At 45.4% G+C, this 14,978-nt stretch overlaps 1 protein-coding gene across 2 annotated transcripts in view; it reads left to right on the top strand.

Annotated features, from left to right (window-relative positions):
- The window catches only part of MAB21L3 (mab-21 like 3), a 265,078-nt gene that overhangs the window by 38,765 nt on the left and 211,335 nt on the right, over positions 1-14,978 (top strand). For both annotated transcript variants that reach the window (XM_032486969.1, XM_032486968.1), the window contains exons 3-4: positions 8,534-8,674; positions 11,307-11,598. In XM_032486969.1, coding sequence (XP_032342860.1) covers positions 8,534-8,674; positions 11,307-11,598 — 433 coding nt within the window. The remainder of the gene's footprint in view (positions 1-8,533; positions 8,675-11,306; positions 11,599-14,978) is intronic.

Here is a 14,978-nt window from a genome sequence, read left to right as displayed (position 1 = left end):
ATTTCTTCTATACAGAGTCATAGTTTCTTAGGATGTTAGAACTTGAAGGGACCTTAAATGTTATCTAATTTAAGCCTTTCCATTTACAGATGAAGCTACTAAGGCCCAGAGTCACCCTTAAAATAAAAAAATTTGAACTAAGAGTTAGAGACTGGTCTAGGGGTTTCATGCCTTTATAAGTAAACAAAGCAGAGTTCACTATTACAGTGAAAAGTAAAGTTGATGTCTTAGGTAAAACCATTAAGAAAAGATAAATAGGGACAACTTATGGTAATAAAAATTAGCAAACAAAGTGATCACCCATTATTTCCCCCTTGAGGGGCTATAAATGGAAAGGGTGTTGGCTGGCATTTCCCCATGGTCCTGTGCTTTCTGAAAGAAAGATGTCCAAATATTTCGGCCTGGCATTAGAAAAGACTTGCTCTTTCTGCTCGCTGCTTCCCAGCATCCTCAGTCGCAGAAATTCTAAACAGTAGCTCCACGTGTTGAATCCAGCATCTGCCTGTTTTCTTTGGCGGGCAGAGAATTTTTTTAACTTTTCAGATTCACTACCAACATTTCCAAATAGTGAGATTTTTGCATAGAAATCCAGATTTCCATCTTATATGGGAAAAAAAAAATCAGGCTATCTGGTAATCACAGGTCCCTGTTTCTTGCCTAGCGCCATGCTCTGGAGCTGTTGTCCAACCTGAGGCTGCAGCGCTGCTGGGTCTGACGCCTGCCCTCTCCCCACGTATCCCCTGCTCTGTCCCCATCAGTGTTTAAGTCTGAGACTCCTGTTCCACAGGAACTGTGCCCTGAGGTCTCAGGCCTGAGTTACTCACCCCTCTCCACGGGAGGAAGATAGCCTGTCTCTTCTCCGTTTTCTGGCTTGTGCTCATCCTTCAGACTCAGCTCAGAGTCTGCTTTCTCCAGAAAAATTCCCCTGACACCCCTGCATGAAATGTTGTTTCCTTTCTGTGACCTCCGTCAGAATGATTACTGACAATGTTGATTCGGCCATCTGTTGTATCATGGCTCCTGACACCTTTCCTATTATTATCTTGGTGACAACTTAAATATTACATCATTTTATTCTTTATAAGTTCCAGAGGGAAGAACAGTGTCTTAGGTACCCTGGACATTTACACAGTATCACTGCACATACGTGGTCAGAAGTGTCTTCGATGCTCATTGAAGCCGATGCAAGACGAATGTAAAACATGCTGACCCATTGAAGACCCACAGCATCTCATTCACTCTAACCAACAACCACGTGACATGTGTGTACTGTCTCTACTTTTTTTTTGTTTTACCTTCATTTTTACAGAGGAAGAAGCAGAGGCTCGTGGGGATTAAACAACTTCCCCAAAGTCACTCTATTAATGAAGGAACTGAGGTTTTAGCTTACTCTTTTTTTTACACCAAATCATGTTTCCTCTGCTAAACCCTCTACATCGCCGTAAACACACACTGGGCACAAAACGCTGTGCCCCAAACACAGGTCCAGGTCCGAGCTGTGGCCTGCTCAGTGAGAGAGAAATTCCGTATTTGAGGTATCCTTAAGGATAGTCCTATCTCACCTGCGCATAACTCCAGAGGCAGAAGAAGGAAGTTCCCTGTGCAGACAGGCAAATGCTTAGCATCATGAGGGCTACACAGAGATTTAAACAGGGTGCTGGAGGAGAAGAGAGGACTGCTGGCTCTGATGGGAGAGGCGTTTTGCAGAAACAGGAGGGGAGACAAAGCCTTAGTGCATGTGTAGGGTTTTAACAAGGGGAGGAGAGGACTTCCAGCTAAGGGAACCCCATTCAAGCAGTTAGCATGGGCTTCGTTCCCAGTCGCCTGGTCCTGGAGGAGGCAGAGCTGTGCAAGCGCTTCAGAATGGCACTGCCTGGGTGAGGGTCTCTGTTCTGTGACTTGCTAACTCTGGGACCCTGAGTAAATTACGCATACTTTCTGAACTCCAGTTTCCTCCTCTTTAAAACGGGGATAGTCATAGCATCCACCGTAAAGGCTTATCAGGAGACTCACAGGCGCCAACCTTGTGGAGTACCCTGCACCCAGCAATGACCCACCGGTCCTGGCTCCGTGGTGCTGCTGCTCTGACTGCGTCCGCCGCGTGTGGGCGCTGCAGATCGCCTGTGGGCCCAAGCATTTGGTTCACAGAAGAATTAATCTGAAAAGATGGGGATGTGTTGTCTTATCTGTGTGTTATCACTGAACTGAAGTCTCCATGCCTTTAAATGATTAACCCCTGGAAAACAGAGACAATGTCTGCCCCTTTAAAAAAAAAAAAAAAAAAAGAACAAAACTGATTACTAGATTGAATGCAATTCCAGAATTAAAAGTCTGACTTCCTGTTGTCTGGAAGGAAGTTCTCAGCCTTTTTTTCCTGGTGGCACTCATCGTGGGTGACGTTCACACAGGCCACACACTCATGGGTGTGGCCAGGCCAGTGTGGCATTCCTGGTAGGCTATTTAGTACACCCCCTACCTCTCTCTCAGGAAAACATGTGGACAATCGAGTGAGTCAGACTGATGTTGTTATAGGGAATAACCTTGAATCCTCAATAATTTATATTTGAAACAGTAAATCATTCACAAACTTGAGCTATTAATAGTAACAAATGATGTGGGACAACAGCGAGCCTGACGCCGTGTTTGGAGGGGTGGACGTGTGTATGGACACGTAGACAAGCCCTGGAGGGGGGAGGGCCCACAGAAATGGATGGTACCTTCAAAGGAGCTTCTGATGACGGTTTTTGCATAAACTCCGCTTAATCAGAGTGACTGAATCTGCACGCTCATAAGTGTGGCATGACTTTCCCGGGGTCAGTACAATGGAAGGGTTAGGTTAGATGATGCAAGCTCATGTAGCGTGGGCCTGGTTAATTTAGTAGAATTCATTTCTGCTTTTGCTCTGTCACACCCACAAACGCAGTCTTTTAAAAAGAAAAATGCACCTTTGTTCATTGACCTCATCAACAGAGGAAGTGAGTGAAACTTAAACATCACCCCAGATCAAGTTTGGATTGAATGGGTCTGGATCCAACTTTGTTTTTAATTTCCAGAGTGGTATGAATTTATTTATTATTTTTTAATTTTATAATTTTTATTGAAGTATAGTCGGTTTACAATGTTCTGTTAATTTCTGGTGTACAGCAAAGTGATTCAGTTATACATATGTATTCCTTTTCATATTCTTTTTCATTTTAGGCCATTACAAAGTATTGAATGTAGTCCCCTGTCCCCTGTGCCATCTTCTTAAATGATCATCTTTTCCCCCTTAGATTTGTTTCAAAGCTTTGCCATGAAATTACTTTAGTGACAAGGATGCTTCAAGGATGTGACTGGCATCTTAGCTTGCTTCTTGAAGTCTGAGAGGCGGTAAAGGGATTCAGGGATTTGGCTGGCGATAGGTCCCTGCCTATGGTGGAACCTCTTTCTTCCAGTAAGATCACTCCCTGTAAAGCTGCCTCAGGCCCCATTCTCTGGTTTTCCACACCCCAAAAAGGAATCTTCTTGCTAGGCCATGATCTGGACAGCCGGAGGGAAACAGTCTGGGGTTTCTGGGTTGTGGTTTATACCACGGGAGTGACAAGAAGTATGTGGGACTGAACCTAAGAGACTCCCGGCACAAACCCCTCCTGGGGCTGCTGAATAGCACTGGGACCCTGTTTGGTAAGAACCGCCTGCAGGAAGTGTGTCCAGAGACACAGGGAGAAGGGGCTGCCCATCACCTAACAGGAAAGAGGCTCCCACTCGACTCCAGTGGCTTGGGTACTGGGGGCAGGCCTGGCCACGGCAGGGCTCTCCTCCAACAGCTCTGGCTAAGCCCTGCATCACTGTCAGGCCCCTGCTGTGTGGCCCTTGTGTGCCTGTGGGATGCCAGACCAGTCAGGGGTGCCCACAGAAACAGAGACTGTGGACTTGTTACTTCATCAGCTCCAAATGGAAAGGCATGGTTAGATTCAGAAAGAGGATTAAGGTAGGTCTTGTTCCTGGAACTTCTCCTGGAGGGTGTAGCACAGCGTGACAGAAAGAGGAATTAGGGGACCTAGGCATTAGGGCTAGTCATTCTGCTCACTACCCAGGTGACATTAGAAGAGCCACCTTGTCACTCTGGCTTCTGTAGAGTGATGCCGGACAAAATGACCTCCGAGGTCCCTCCCAGTTCTCAGAGTCCAAATTACAGCAGAACTGATAGACAAAGAAAGTCAAACCAGAATTAGTGGCTGCAGGCCCAGAAAAGTATTTCCTTATTCTGACTTTCAACTTCAGAAGCCAAAACCGATCCAAAAGAGGAATAATGAGTGGGAAATTACAGGTGTCTTCTAAGGAGTGCCTGAACTTGTCTTGCCTGGGAAGAAAATTCTACATCAAATGGTAGCATAATTTGTAGATGAGATTCACAGTGAACTTTTTCAGTCGTGCGCACTGTGCATACAGACACGCGTGCACGCGTTCTCTCCAGCTTTTATCCATTAAAAATTATTTTATAGCATCAATACGGTAATGAATCTTTCGTTAGTTTATTATCTCGGGAAACAGAATGTATATGCATATATAGAAGTCACCACTATGTTACTAACATGGCAAGTTCTGTGGACTCACATCAGGGGACTTGAAAGATCTGGAAGGTTAGCCTTAGTTCTGGATACATTTTGAGAACTGAACTCTTTGAGAATACCATTTCCCAACCACGCTGCCTGCCACGTTCTGTCTAGTTAGCCCTTGTATAAGTTTTTCCCATTATTCCTGATGAGACTTCTGGTCCCTGAGCTTGTCCAGTATGTCCTAATCTACCAAACTGGCTTCCTCCATTATCTGCCCAGGCTCAGAAACACGGCCAACCACAGACACGTTCCCTTGATCTTAAGCCTTCTCTACATCTTGCCAGCAAATTCTAATCTTAGTGCCTCACTGTTACCCCTGGAGGGCAGAGAGGTACTGGAGAACATCTTATAACTGAGCCCACTGGTACCCCAGTGCCTCACGGACCCACAGTCGAGTCTTGGTACTGCCCGGCTACCTTTACACATGTGCCTAGCTAGCCCCTCATTCCTTAGAGAGGCCATTTCCAATGTCTGTCACCCTGAAGTCCCCTGCCTTCTGCCTCTCTGCCTCCCTCTCAATGTATGGCCTTGTCTTTACTCTATAAAGAAAATAGACATCATACAGGGGACCTCTCCCCTTTATCTGCATCTGTATCCGTCTTTCCTTCCTTCTGACACACCGAGGTACGCTCATGACCAGGTTTCTGGGTTTCCACGACTCTTTCTACCGAGAAATCCTTGCTCAGGGCATTTGTTCTCTACTGCCTCTTCCTTCTCCCCTGGCTCTCTCTCTCAGCATTTAAACATGTTTGAACCTATGTGTCATTTTGGAAAAACCGGTTTTTGCCTTGTTTTTGTTTTGTCCTTCCCCAGCCAAACTTCCTGAAGGAGCCACTTACCTCTGTCTTCACTTGTTCGCCCCCTGTTGTCTCTAAACCCACTGCCAGCTGGCTTCACACCCGCTGCTTCTCCAAACATCCGTCCTCTTCTGGTTGCCAAAGTTTATGGATATTTTGGAGACCTTGTCCCACTCAGCCCCTTAGTGTTGACTTTCTTCTTGAAATTCTTCTTCCGTTATTTTCAAGACCTCTTACTGTTTCTTCTCCCACCTCACCGTTCTCCTCCAAGGCAATCTCTGCTCCAGCAATACAGGAGCAACTGCATTTCTCTCCGTGTGCTCCTATGTTAGGAGTCTACCTCTTTCTCTCTCTCTTTCTCAAACAAACTTCATGCCCTTCTCTTTCAAGCTAACTCCTGCCAATCTTTCAAGATTTTCAAGGGCGCCCCAACCTCCAGACTAGAGGCAGTTTCCTGTCCTGTGGACCCGTAGCGTCCCGTGCAAACCCATACTTAGCACTAGGTTGCTGTCATTTTAATTTCCAGTTTACTTGTCTGGCTCTGTCATCTCATCGGTCCACCTCTTGACAACATGTATGGCCAGAACCTGGCATGAAGTGAATGGCCAGCAAAAACTGGTCGAATGGAATTGAACCCCAACACACTGGTGAAGTCCTACACTGGAGAGGACCCTTAATTCTGTTTCTAAAAACATGACAGATGACCTGCCCCTCTCTGTGACAACCTTCTCTCTTCCACTCGCACACTCCGGAAGATGCAGAATCTTGCTACTTTACAAATGCTCAAGAGAGCCCCCCTGGGTCCCTTCTCCCATGATGAATTTCCTGAGATGAATACAGAGAGAGGCATGGCTGGCTGATGGTGGCAGGAAGGTGATATTAAAAGCTAGTATCGACACAGTCGTCATATTTAAGGTCAGACAAGACACCTGGATTTTGAAGACAATTTCATGTATATCGTGTAGTTTGTTTGTTTTTTTGCATACTGTTTCAGTCATACATATGTTCCTTTTCATATTCTTTTTCATTATAAGTTACTATAAGATATTAAATATGGTTTCCTGGGGTATGTAGTACAAACTTGCTGTTTATCTATTTTATATTTAGTAGTGAGTATCTGCAAATCTCGAATCTCATCATGTATTTCTTTCTTTTTTTAAATGTAGTCTAGTTAGTTTACAATGTTGTGTCGGTTTTTGGTATACAGCACAATGCTTCAGTCATACATATACCTACATGCATTCATTTTCATATTCTTTTTCATTATAAGTTACTACAAGATATTGAATATAGTTCCCTGTGCTACACAGAAGAAATCTGGTTTTTATCTATTTTATGTATGGTAGTTAGTCGTCATGTAATTCTGGTGAGATTATAAGCTCCTTAAGATCAGGGGCCTCATTGTATTCCTAGGCACCTGGAATGTACTAGTTTTTCAAAGACGGCGCTCTGTGTGGGGAAAGATACATGTAAAACTAGGCCGAGTGCCCTGTTGCACCCCGTGGCACCCCACACTTTCCTGTCAGGGCCCCCACTTCTGTTCTGTGCTTGTGTCAGTCTCCCCACTATCAAAGCGCACGGCTGTGTCTGCGGTACTCATTTCTGGGTCCCAGCAGGTCACAGAGTGCCTGGCACATAGCAGGTGCTGCATCAATATTTATTGACGAACTGACTTTGCATGTGATGTTATCAACGAGCTGACCGTACAGATGACCTGCGGCACATGGGCCGATAGATGCAGATGCGTGTTCGTGTTCTGCATCCATATGTGGCTGGCTCGCTGGCTGGGCGGAGGTACGAGGTCTCAGGTGATGGGCCTAGTTGATGACTTAGTTCAGGCAAATGGATAGGAATCTCCCTGACTTGGGCTTTTTTTCTTGACCGCATTATGGATGTCTCACCACTCTAGAACACATAGAAATAGCCATTACACAAAACTCGGAGGGAACATGCAGATTCACGGATGGACGTTGCATTTAGATGTATGAGCTCGGTTCCTGGCCGGGCTCTGCGGCGTCTCTGAGGGACCTTATAACACACCAGCCTGCAGGTGCTGCCCGAGCAGTGTAACCAAGAGCCCCTCATTTCTGGAAAAGACCGCAGTCTCTTCCCATCTCTTCTTTATTTGTATTTTTCTGACTGTCCTGGAGATTACTAAAAGTTACTTTGTGTTTCCTACAAACACCTATTTCCCCTAAACCTTAAGTCTCTTCGAAAGTATATACTTTTTGGTGTTCAATTTTCTGCGGGTGTTTTCCAGCGCCAAGTCAGAAGAAACGCCTTTTCTTATGGGTCTAGATGCCAAAGGAGGAGGTGAGCTTCGGGGAACAGGGACCTATCATTTAGTGACGACATAGCAGGAAACAGGCTGTGGCACGTTCACCTGCATAAAATTGTTCAACAGTCACCAGCCTGGATGGCAGGCATTGTTATCACATTTTAGAGTCTCACCCCAGTTCACACAGTTCACAAAACCCTATAGGACAGCCTGGCCCCTGCCGTCTTTCCAGACTCATCTCCTATTACCTTCCTTTTTGTTTTCCAGGCTATGACCACAGGGGCCTCCTTGCTGGCCCCTGTGCCTGGCCAAGCTTGCTCCTGCTTTAGGGGCCTTGGAATTTGCTTTCCCAAGCTGTCGTCAGGGCTCACTCAAATGTCCCCTCCTTCAAGAAGCCTTCTCTGGCCATTCAGTGTAAAATAGCAGCCCCTTTATTCTCTAGTCCCTTGTCCTATTTCATTGTTCTTCTTGGGATTTACCGTACCCTTTGTTTTATCCATTCTACACGTGTGTGTCCACATATATGGATACATGTGTGTATATATACACATATACACATGTATCTTATATTTTCATCTTGAGGGCGAGTATCTCTGTCTTGTTCTCTGTGTGCCGGGACCCTAGACGGACACCTACCACATGGCAGGTACTAGATAAATATTGAGCGATGCTTCTCTCTCAGAAGGGAATGTTGATGCACCAACGAGTGTCATCAGACCTAAGTTCATCTCCCCTGGAGTTATTGGGAGGGCAGGATTTTCTGAGCTGACGCCTTTGGTCACCACCACTGTGCCCTGTCTCGTCGCTTCCTCAGGGCCTGAACCGGGACTAACCGCCTTTGCTCATCCTTTCACACCCAGGTGGACTTGAGGCGCCAGTGGATTTCCCAGATGGTGGAGGAGGTGCAGAAAGTTGTCCATCATCTGACCACAGAAGTCAGCCACCAAGACATTAGATTTCAAGCCATTCCTTATTCTGACACATACAATGAAAACATTAAGGTAAGTGGTCCCTTGTCTCTTAAGTGCTTATCCAGGGAGCCAGGAAACTTGGGTGGGTGGTCTCAGTATGGTGCGGGCGCTCACACCACTGAGAGTACTTATAAGACCTCACGTTCCTGCAGGCATTCTTACTATTGACCATTTTACACACTCATTTCAGAGATGTTATCGCAGTTGAGGCCCCACATTCCTACTTTATAGATGATAAAAACTGAGGCCCAGCAAAGTCAGATAACTTCATCAAGTCATATTAGGCGCTCAGGCCAGAACTCCTGGGGCTTCTGATTCCAAAGCACATTTCCACTGTACTGATTAAAGTTCAGTTGGGCACACATTCATTTATCAAGCGCTCACTTAAGGGACTGGGGACGGGATAGAAGGAACTCAACGTTGGTGAGAAAATAGTTGAAAGTGATAGTCTGTGGGTTGCAGGTAGGGGAGGAAGAAAATGAAAGAGGTGGTCCTTAGGAACTGCGCAAGCAGCCTGGCCACCCTGTCCCTGCTGGAGTCCCACCGAGCTGTGAGCCCCCAGGGCCACGTGTGAGGACCGGCCCTCATGCAGCAGTGCAGTGTGGGGAAAGCCATTCTCCCAGAAATGATCTCACTCAAACCCGCACACAACCTAGTAGAACAGACACGATGGTTTGCATCCTCTTAGAGACGAGAGAAGTGTGGCCCTGAACCGTTCTGAATCCCTATGCTCCTTTATCTCGATTTTTCCTATGATGCATAAGAACGTTTTTCACTCGTGTTAAACTTCTATGTACTCATGCCCCAGCTCTCACACAAGACTGTGAGTTCCTTCCTTGTAAGAATCATGTTTATTGACTATTCCATTCTTAGCACCCAGCATTGGTGTGTGGCCCACGGTAGACCCTCCATTTCTGCTGAATGAGTAAGTAAGCAAAAGAATTAGTACCTGAACAAAAGATCACTGCTAGTCCAGTACATTTCAAGTCTGGAGAGCACAAGGGCCACCCACAAAGTTCCAGAACTTGTGGATTTGGGGACAGTTATCAGATTTTAGGAAATTTACCCCGGGATGAAATTGTAAAATCAAGCTGGGTCCTGGAATGTCAGAACGTTATCTGCCCACCTCTACCACCCCACCGACCTAAATAAGACAAATATAGACCAGTAACTGGGAACAGAAACATAACATCACTTTTCCTAGGACTGTATCTGAGGAAATTTCCTTCTGTAGTCTCACTTAGAATTCATAGCTTAAAATAGATCTTGTATTTATAGACATCGTGTTCTGCATGTGATATAAGTTTTGAAAATAGTTATAGCGGGGTATATAAAAAATGCCTTTTTAATTTTCTCTTGGACCAAACTCAGTAATTATTTATTTAGCATCATTTATGAGACTAATAACATGATAGCTGTGTTCTTGAATTCACATGGAAGTGGGTTCAAACAATGTGTAGATTTTTATTTTTTAATAATTTTAAAATAATGTATAGCCTTTTTATTTAATCCCACTCTATGTCCATGGACACCAGAAGTCACGTAGGCTCACCATCTAAAGCATCAAACTACTGTTCCCTGACAACGAGGCAGAATCAGCTGTTGCTGATTTGGGTGTGCACCCCTGAACTGGCCACTGACTGGACCCTGGGTAAAGGTTATCCAAATTCCATCGTCAGAACTTTCCATGGAAGGGAGGTGTCTCCAGCATGCAGCCAAGTGATAGGGGAACACGCGGGGTGGAGTAGGCTGCCGTGTGATGTGGTTAAAGGTCATTTCTCTTTGGTGGTACCATCTGTTGACCAGTTTGTTCTATGCCTTGGACTATCGGCCTGACCACTACTTACTCAGTTCCTGTAGAGACAGAGTAGGTAGACTCTGATTGTTCATGGTTTTCCATTAAACTTAGAATCATCCCAGTAGCTCACACTGTTTCAACAAACAGGCTTTTATTTCACCTGTGATTCTGCGAGGGTTAGTCATTAATACTGTCTGTGAGTCATCAGTCCAGGCAAAAAGAAAGGGAGGCATTTTTCAGAATTCTCTCACTTCCTCTCCCAACACCAGATATCTCACCCATCCCGGGGCATTTATACTTGACTAAGAACTGGGTCCTGAGAGAAAATTAACCATTGAACAAGCGATCAGAAGACCTCAGCTCAAGCTCCGGCTCTGCCACTTACCAGCTGTGTGTCCCTGGGGAGATCGCGAAGCCCCTCTGAGCCTCAGGTTCCTCATCTGGGAAATGTCAGCAAAGCCCAGCTCATCCTGTGACTGGGAAGATCAGACGGGCTAATGCAGAGGAGCTGCGGTGCTCAGTATGTGCAGAACGCAATGAGTGCCAGGCCCCTTCCTGCTCTCTTCCCCTGTAAACGCTAGGAGCCCTTTAGAGTTCCAGGTCCAGTTCACTCTTTGTCCTTGCAGACCCACGAAACCAAGGACTCAGTGAGTTCATTTCTTTGCCCGAAGCTTTCTGCGGGGCGGTGGCGGGACGGAGGCGGGATCCTCTGACAGCACGCAGCATGGCCCTGCCCTCTGGTCACATTGCCGAGGACTGAGCGTGTAACTGCGTGGCCTGGCTCAGCAGGGCGGCTCCCCGAGGACTTCTGTCACCTCCCGAGTCTGTGAACTCACACTCCTCCTCTCTGCTTCCCTGACCCAGGTTTTGGCCCCCACGCAGTTCCTCATCACCGTCCCAGTGAAAGGCCTGGCGGGCTACCGGGAGGCCCGGCAGCAGCGCTGGCGCTACTACACCCTGCGGGGCGCCCGGCTCCCCTGCCCCCTGCGGGACCCGGAGCGCCTGCAGCAGTGGCTGGAGGTGGAGCAGTTTGCCAAGAGCCTGTGGCAGTGGCACGAGGCCGACGTGACCATCGAGGGAGACATCGTGCCCGCCAAGGTCCTCCAGGTGTTCCGGAAACTTGTGGAAAACGCCATAGAAACCTGTCCCTTGTCAGGTGAGCTAATCAGTAAAAGCATAAGGGAAATGCCTGGATGGCCTGTTTGCTCTCAAATTCCCGTGCCCCGAAATTGAGGGAAAACTCACGTGTTTTTGTCATCTGTCCAATCCCCATAATAGCAATTAGCTCTGTTTTTTGTTTTGTTCTGCTGTGACACACAGAGTGGAATTCCTCCTCTCAGTACACATCCGCGGACTTGAGCAGATCACTGCCCTGGCATAGATAAGGCAGACTTTGGGTTACGCACCCTTTCCAAGATGTTAGCTTGGGTACTTTTGTGAAAAAGAACATTACTCATAAGCCTCAGATCTTTGTTATTAGCACATTTCCACTACAAAACCCTCCCACGGACCGCAGTATTCCAGTGTGTTGAGACAGCACATTTGGAAACCACTGACTTAAACCAAAACACAAAATCCAGAAGCCATAAAGAACTGATTAAGTTTGACAACCCCCAAATCTTAAGCTACAGTACAGAGTAGCATACGTGCACACACGCACACACACATATTTTTTTCATACAGGGTAAAACGGTGAATTTCAAACTGTGAAAAATGGCTAATTTCCTTAATGAGAAGAGTATTTATAAACCAATAAGGAAAGCTATAAGCAGACCAATAGAAATAATGACAAAAAAAAGATGACTCACAGAAAAAGAATATAAATGGCTAGTAAAAAATCGTGGAAGTCCCATCTAACACATGTTTCAAGAAATTTACATTAAAACACCTAGTAGACTGACAGATGAAAACTTGCAATCATGTTCATGCAGGGGTGAGTGTGGTAAAAACCAGCATTTGCATGCATTGTTCTTGGAAGTGTACATTGGTACCTCCTCTTTAAAGGGCAATCAGTCCATTTTTGCTTTGTTATGTCCTTGCCAATTCAACAATTTCAGTTCTAGAAATACATTCGTAGGGATACACGAAGAAATATGCACAGGGTCATATTGTCCCACTGTCAGGCTTTTAATAGTAAGTAGAAATCAGCCGAATGGCAAACAAAGGGAAACTGACTTCATACCTTGTGCTGCCTCTGCCTAGTGGACTATTAGGCAGCCTTTAAAAGGAATGAGATGTGTCGATACTAGATTGGAGACCCACACACCCTGCCTGCGTATCCGGGGTGCGTTTCTCCAAGAAGACTTCTGTTGGATTTTTCCTGGTCCTCTCAGAAGTAGCATCTTAACTAGATGATTTGAGAATGTAATCATTTAAGCCTTAGACACGGGAGGGTGACTAATGCCTTTGAAATTCCAGGGAGGAGAGAAAGAGCTTGGTTTTTTTCCACTTGGGGTTGGTTTTTGATGTTTTTTTAGATCCACTATCCAGAGCCCACAAGAGATTCTGTTTCTCTTAGTTCATGATTTTTCTGAAGGTATAGCTGTTCCTGATTCCAGGTTTGTGAGGAGCGGTTTCTCTTCTGACTCACCAGCGAGCGCAGCCCCAGGCTCGGCCCACAGCACCCCTCTCCCCTGTCCTCTCTGTGCAGTTTCTAGACACAGAAGCTGTCAGCACCGAGGCTGAAGGCCATCAGGGTATTTTCGCAATTCTCCCGCTTAGTACTTGCCTGGATGGGTGTTCCTGCTTCCTTGCTAGTTTCAAATGATGCTCTGGCTTTCTGGCAATCTCTTTCACTACTTAAGAAGTAATGTTTTTAAATTTGTATGTCTTATAGGCAGTGGGTTTGGGGCTCTCCATTCCAATATATTACTCTAACCAGAAATCCCTCCTTTTCATTTCCCTTTTAAAATATTTTGTTTACTTTTGCATTTGCATGTATTTCTCATGGATAGAGTAAATTGAAGTAAAAGAGAAATTAGGATCTAACACAGAGCGGGGGGGGGGGTATAGCTCAAGTGGTAGAGTGTATGCTCAGCATGCACAGGGTCCTGGGTTCAATTCCCAGTACCTCCTCTAAAAATGAATAAGTAAACCTAATTATCTGCTCTCCACCAAAAATAAAAGAAAATGAAATTGTGATGAGGGTTAAAAAAATTTAACAAAAAAATTAAATTAAATTAAATTAAAAAAAAAAACAAAACAGAACCGGGGTGTGTATTACACACATACAGAGTTGTGAAAAATGCCCGAGCTACATAATTAAGTGAAAAACAAAACTGCTGAACAATATGCAATCCCATTTGTATAGGAAGAAAAGGACTTGTGTGTACTTTTTCTTATCTAGACAGAATAGTTCTCAACAATTCCGTAATGGAAACAGCTCATGTGTAATGGATCTTTACCACATATAGAATGCTTACACAGATTATTTGATTCAATACCCACAGCAACCCTATTAGAGTAAGAATCACTTTTCTAACTGTCCTGCAGGTAAGAGAACTGAGATTTAGAGAGATTGAGTAACAGGCTGAAGGTCCCAAACTGAGGGAGCTGAGCAGCAGAAGCAGGGTGTGGGCCAGGCAGGCTGGTTCCAACACTTGCTCACCTCCGCAGTTTGCAATACTGGTAATAGTGAAAGTGCAAATGAGAGATTCAGACCCAGCCAGGTTGGCGAGGTGCTTTCAGTAAATAATGCTGAAGCGCCAGACGTTGTCATGTTCCTGTCTGGGCATCTCTGATGAGTTGCAGACAATCAGCTCTTTATCACATCCCAGCCAAGGAAAGGAGTGTTTTCCTTTTGAACAACCTAACACAATTAATGAATGAGCTTCCACTTCCTTCTCTGAGCCAGGAAAAGCAAAAGACTAGATCCCAGTTCAAGACAGCTCATCCTTACCTGTCATGAAGGCCACCAAACAAAAAATTGCTGTGTGTCTTTTGAAAGAAGAGGGAACCAATTAGAAATGAATTCTCATATCTGAGCTGGAAAACTTTCCCAGATCCATTTATTTTCTCTCCCTCTCTTTGCCTGGTTGGAAAAGACAGGGAGGGCTTCCTTCTGCTCACTTGACCCTTTAAGCCAGCGGCTATGACACACTTTGAAGTGTCTTATGATTACAAGGCTTATGATGATAAATACATTGGAGGTGAGGCTGGTTAACACATGGTGGAAACAAATACCGTCTCTGAGGCTGTGACTCGGATAAGAGACAGGTTAAGCCGAGCTCTACCAAAGGCAGACGAATAAGTAAGGGGTCCGAGGCCGTCCTAAAGGGGGTCATACATCGGGGTGGAATGGAGGGGTTAGAGAAAAATTCTTGGATTTCACTTCCAGTAGCAAAAACTGTACCTTTTCCTTGTATTCTGTGTCTCTTTTGAGTTGAGCCTTCTAAAAAGAACCTATTAATTTTTTTTTTAAAGTATCATTAAAGAGCTGGGGGAGACTGAAGAAAGAAAAAAGAGAACCCCACTGGGGTGGGGTTGGGTATAGCTCAGGGGTAGAGTGCATGCTTAGCATGCTTAAAGTCCCAGGTT

This window comes from Camelus ferus, chromosome 9, assembly GCF_009834535.1.
Source record: "Camelus ferus isolate YT-003-E chromosome 9, BCGSAC_Cfer_1.0, whole genome shotgun sequence".
Taxonomy (NCBI): Eukaryota; Metazoa; Chordata; class Mammalia; order Artiodactyla; family Camelidae; genus Camelus; species Camelus ferus.
The sequence above is the reverse complement of the archived record's forward strand: the minus strand, read 5'-3'. Positions and strand labels throughout refer to the sequence as shown.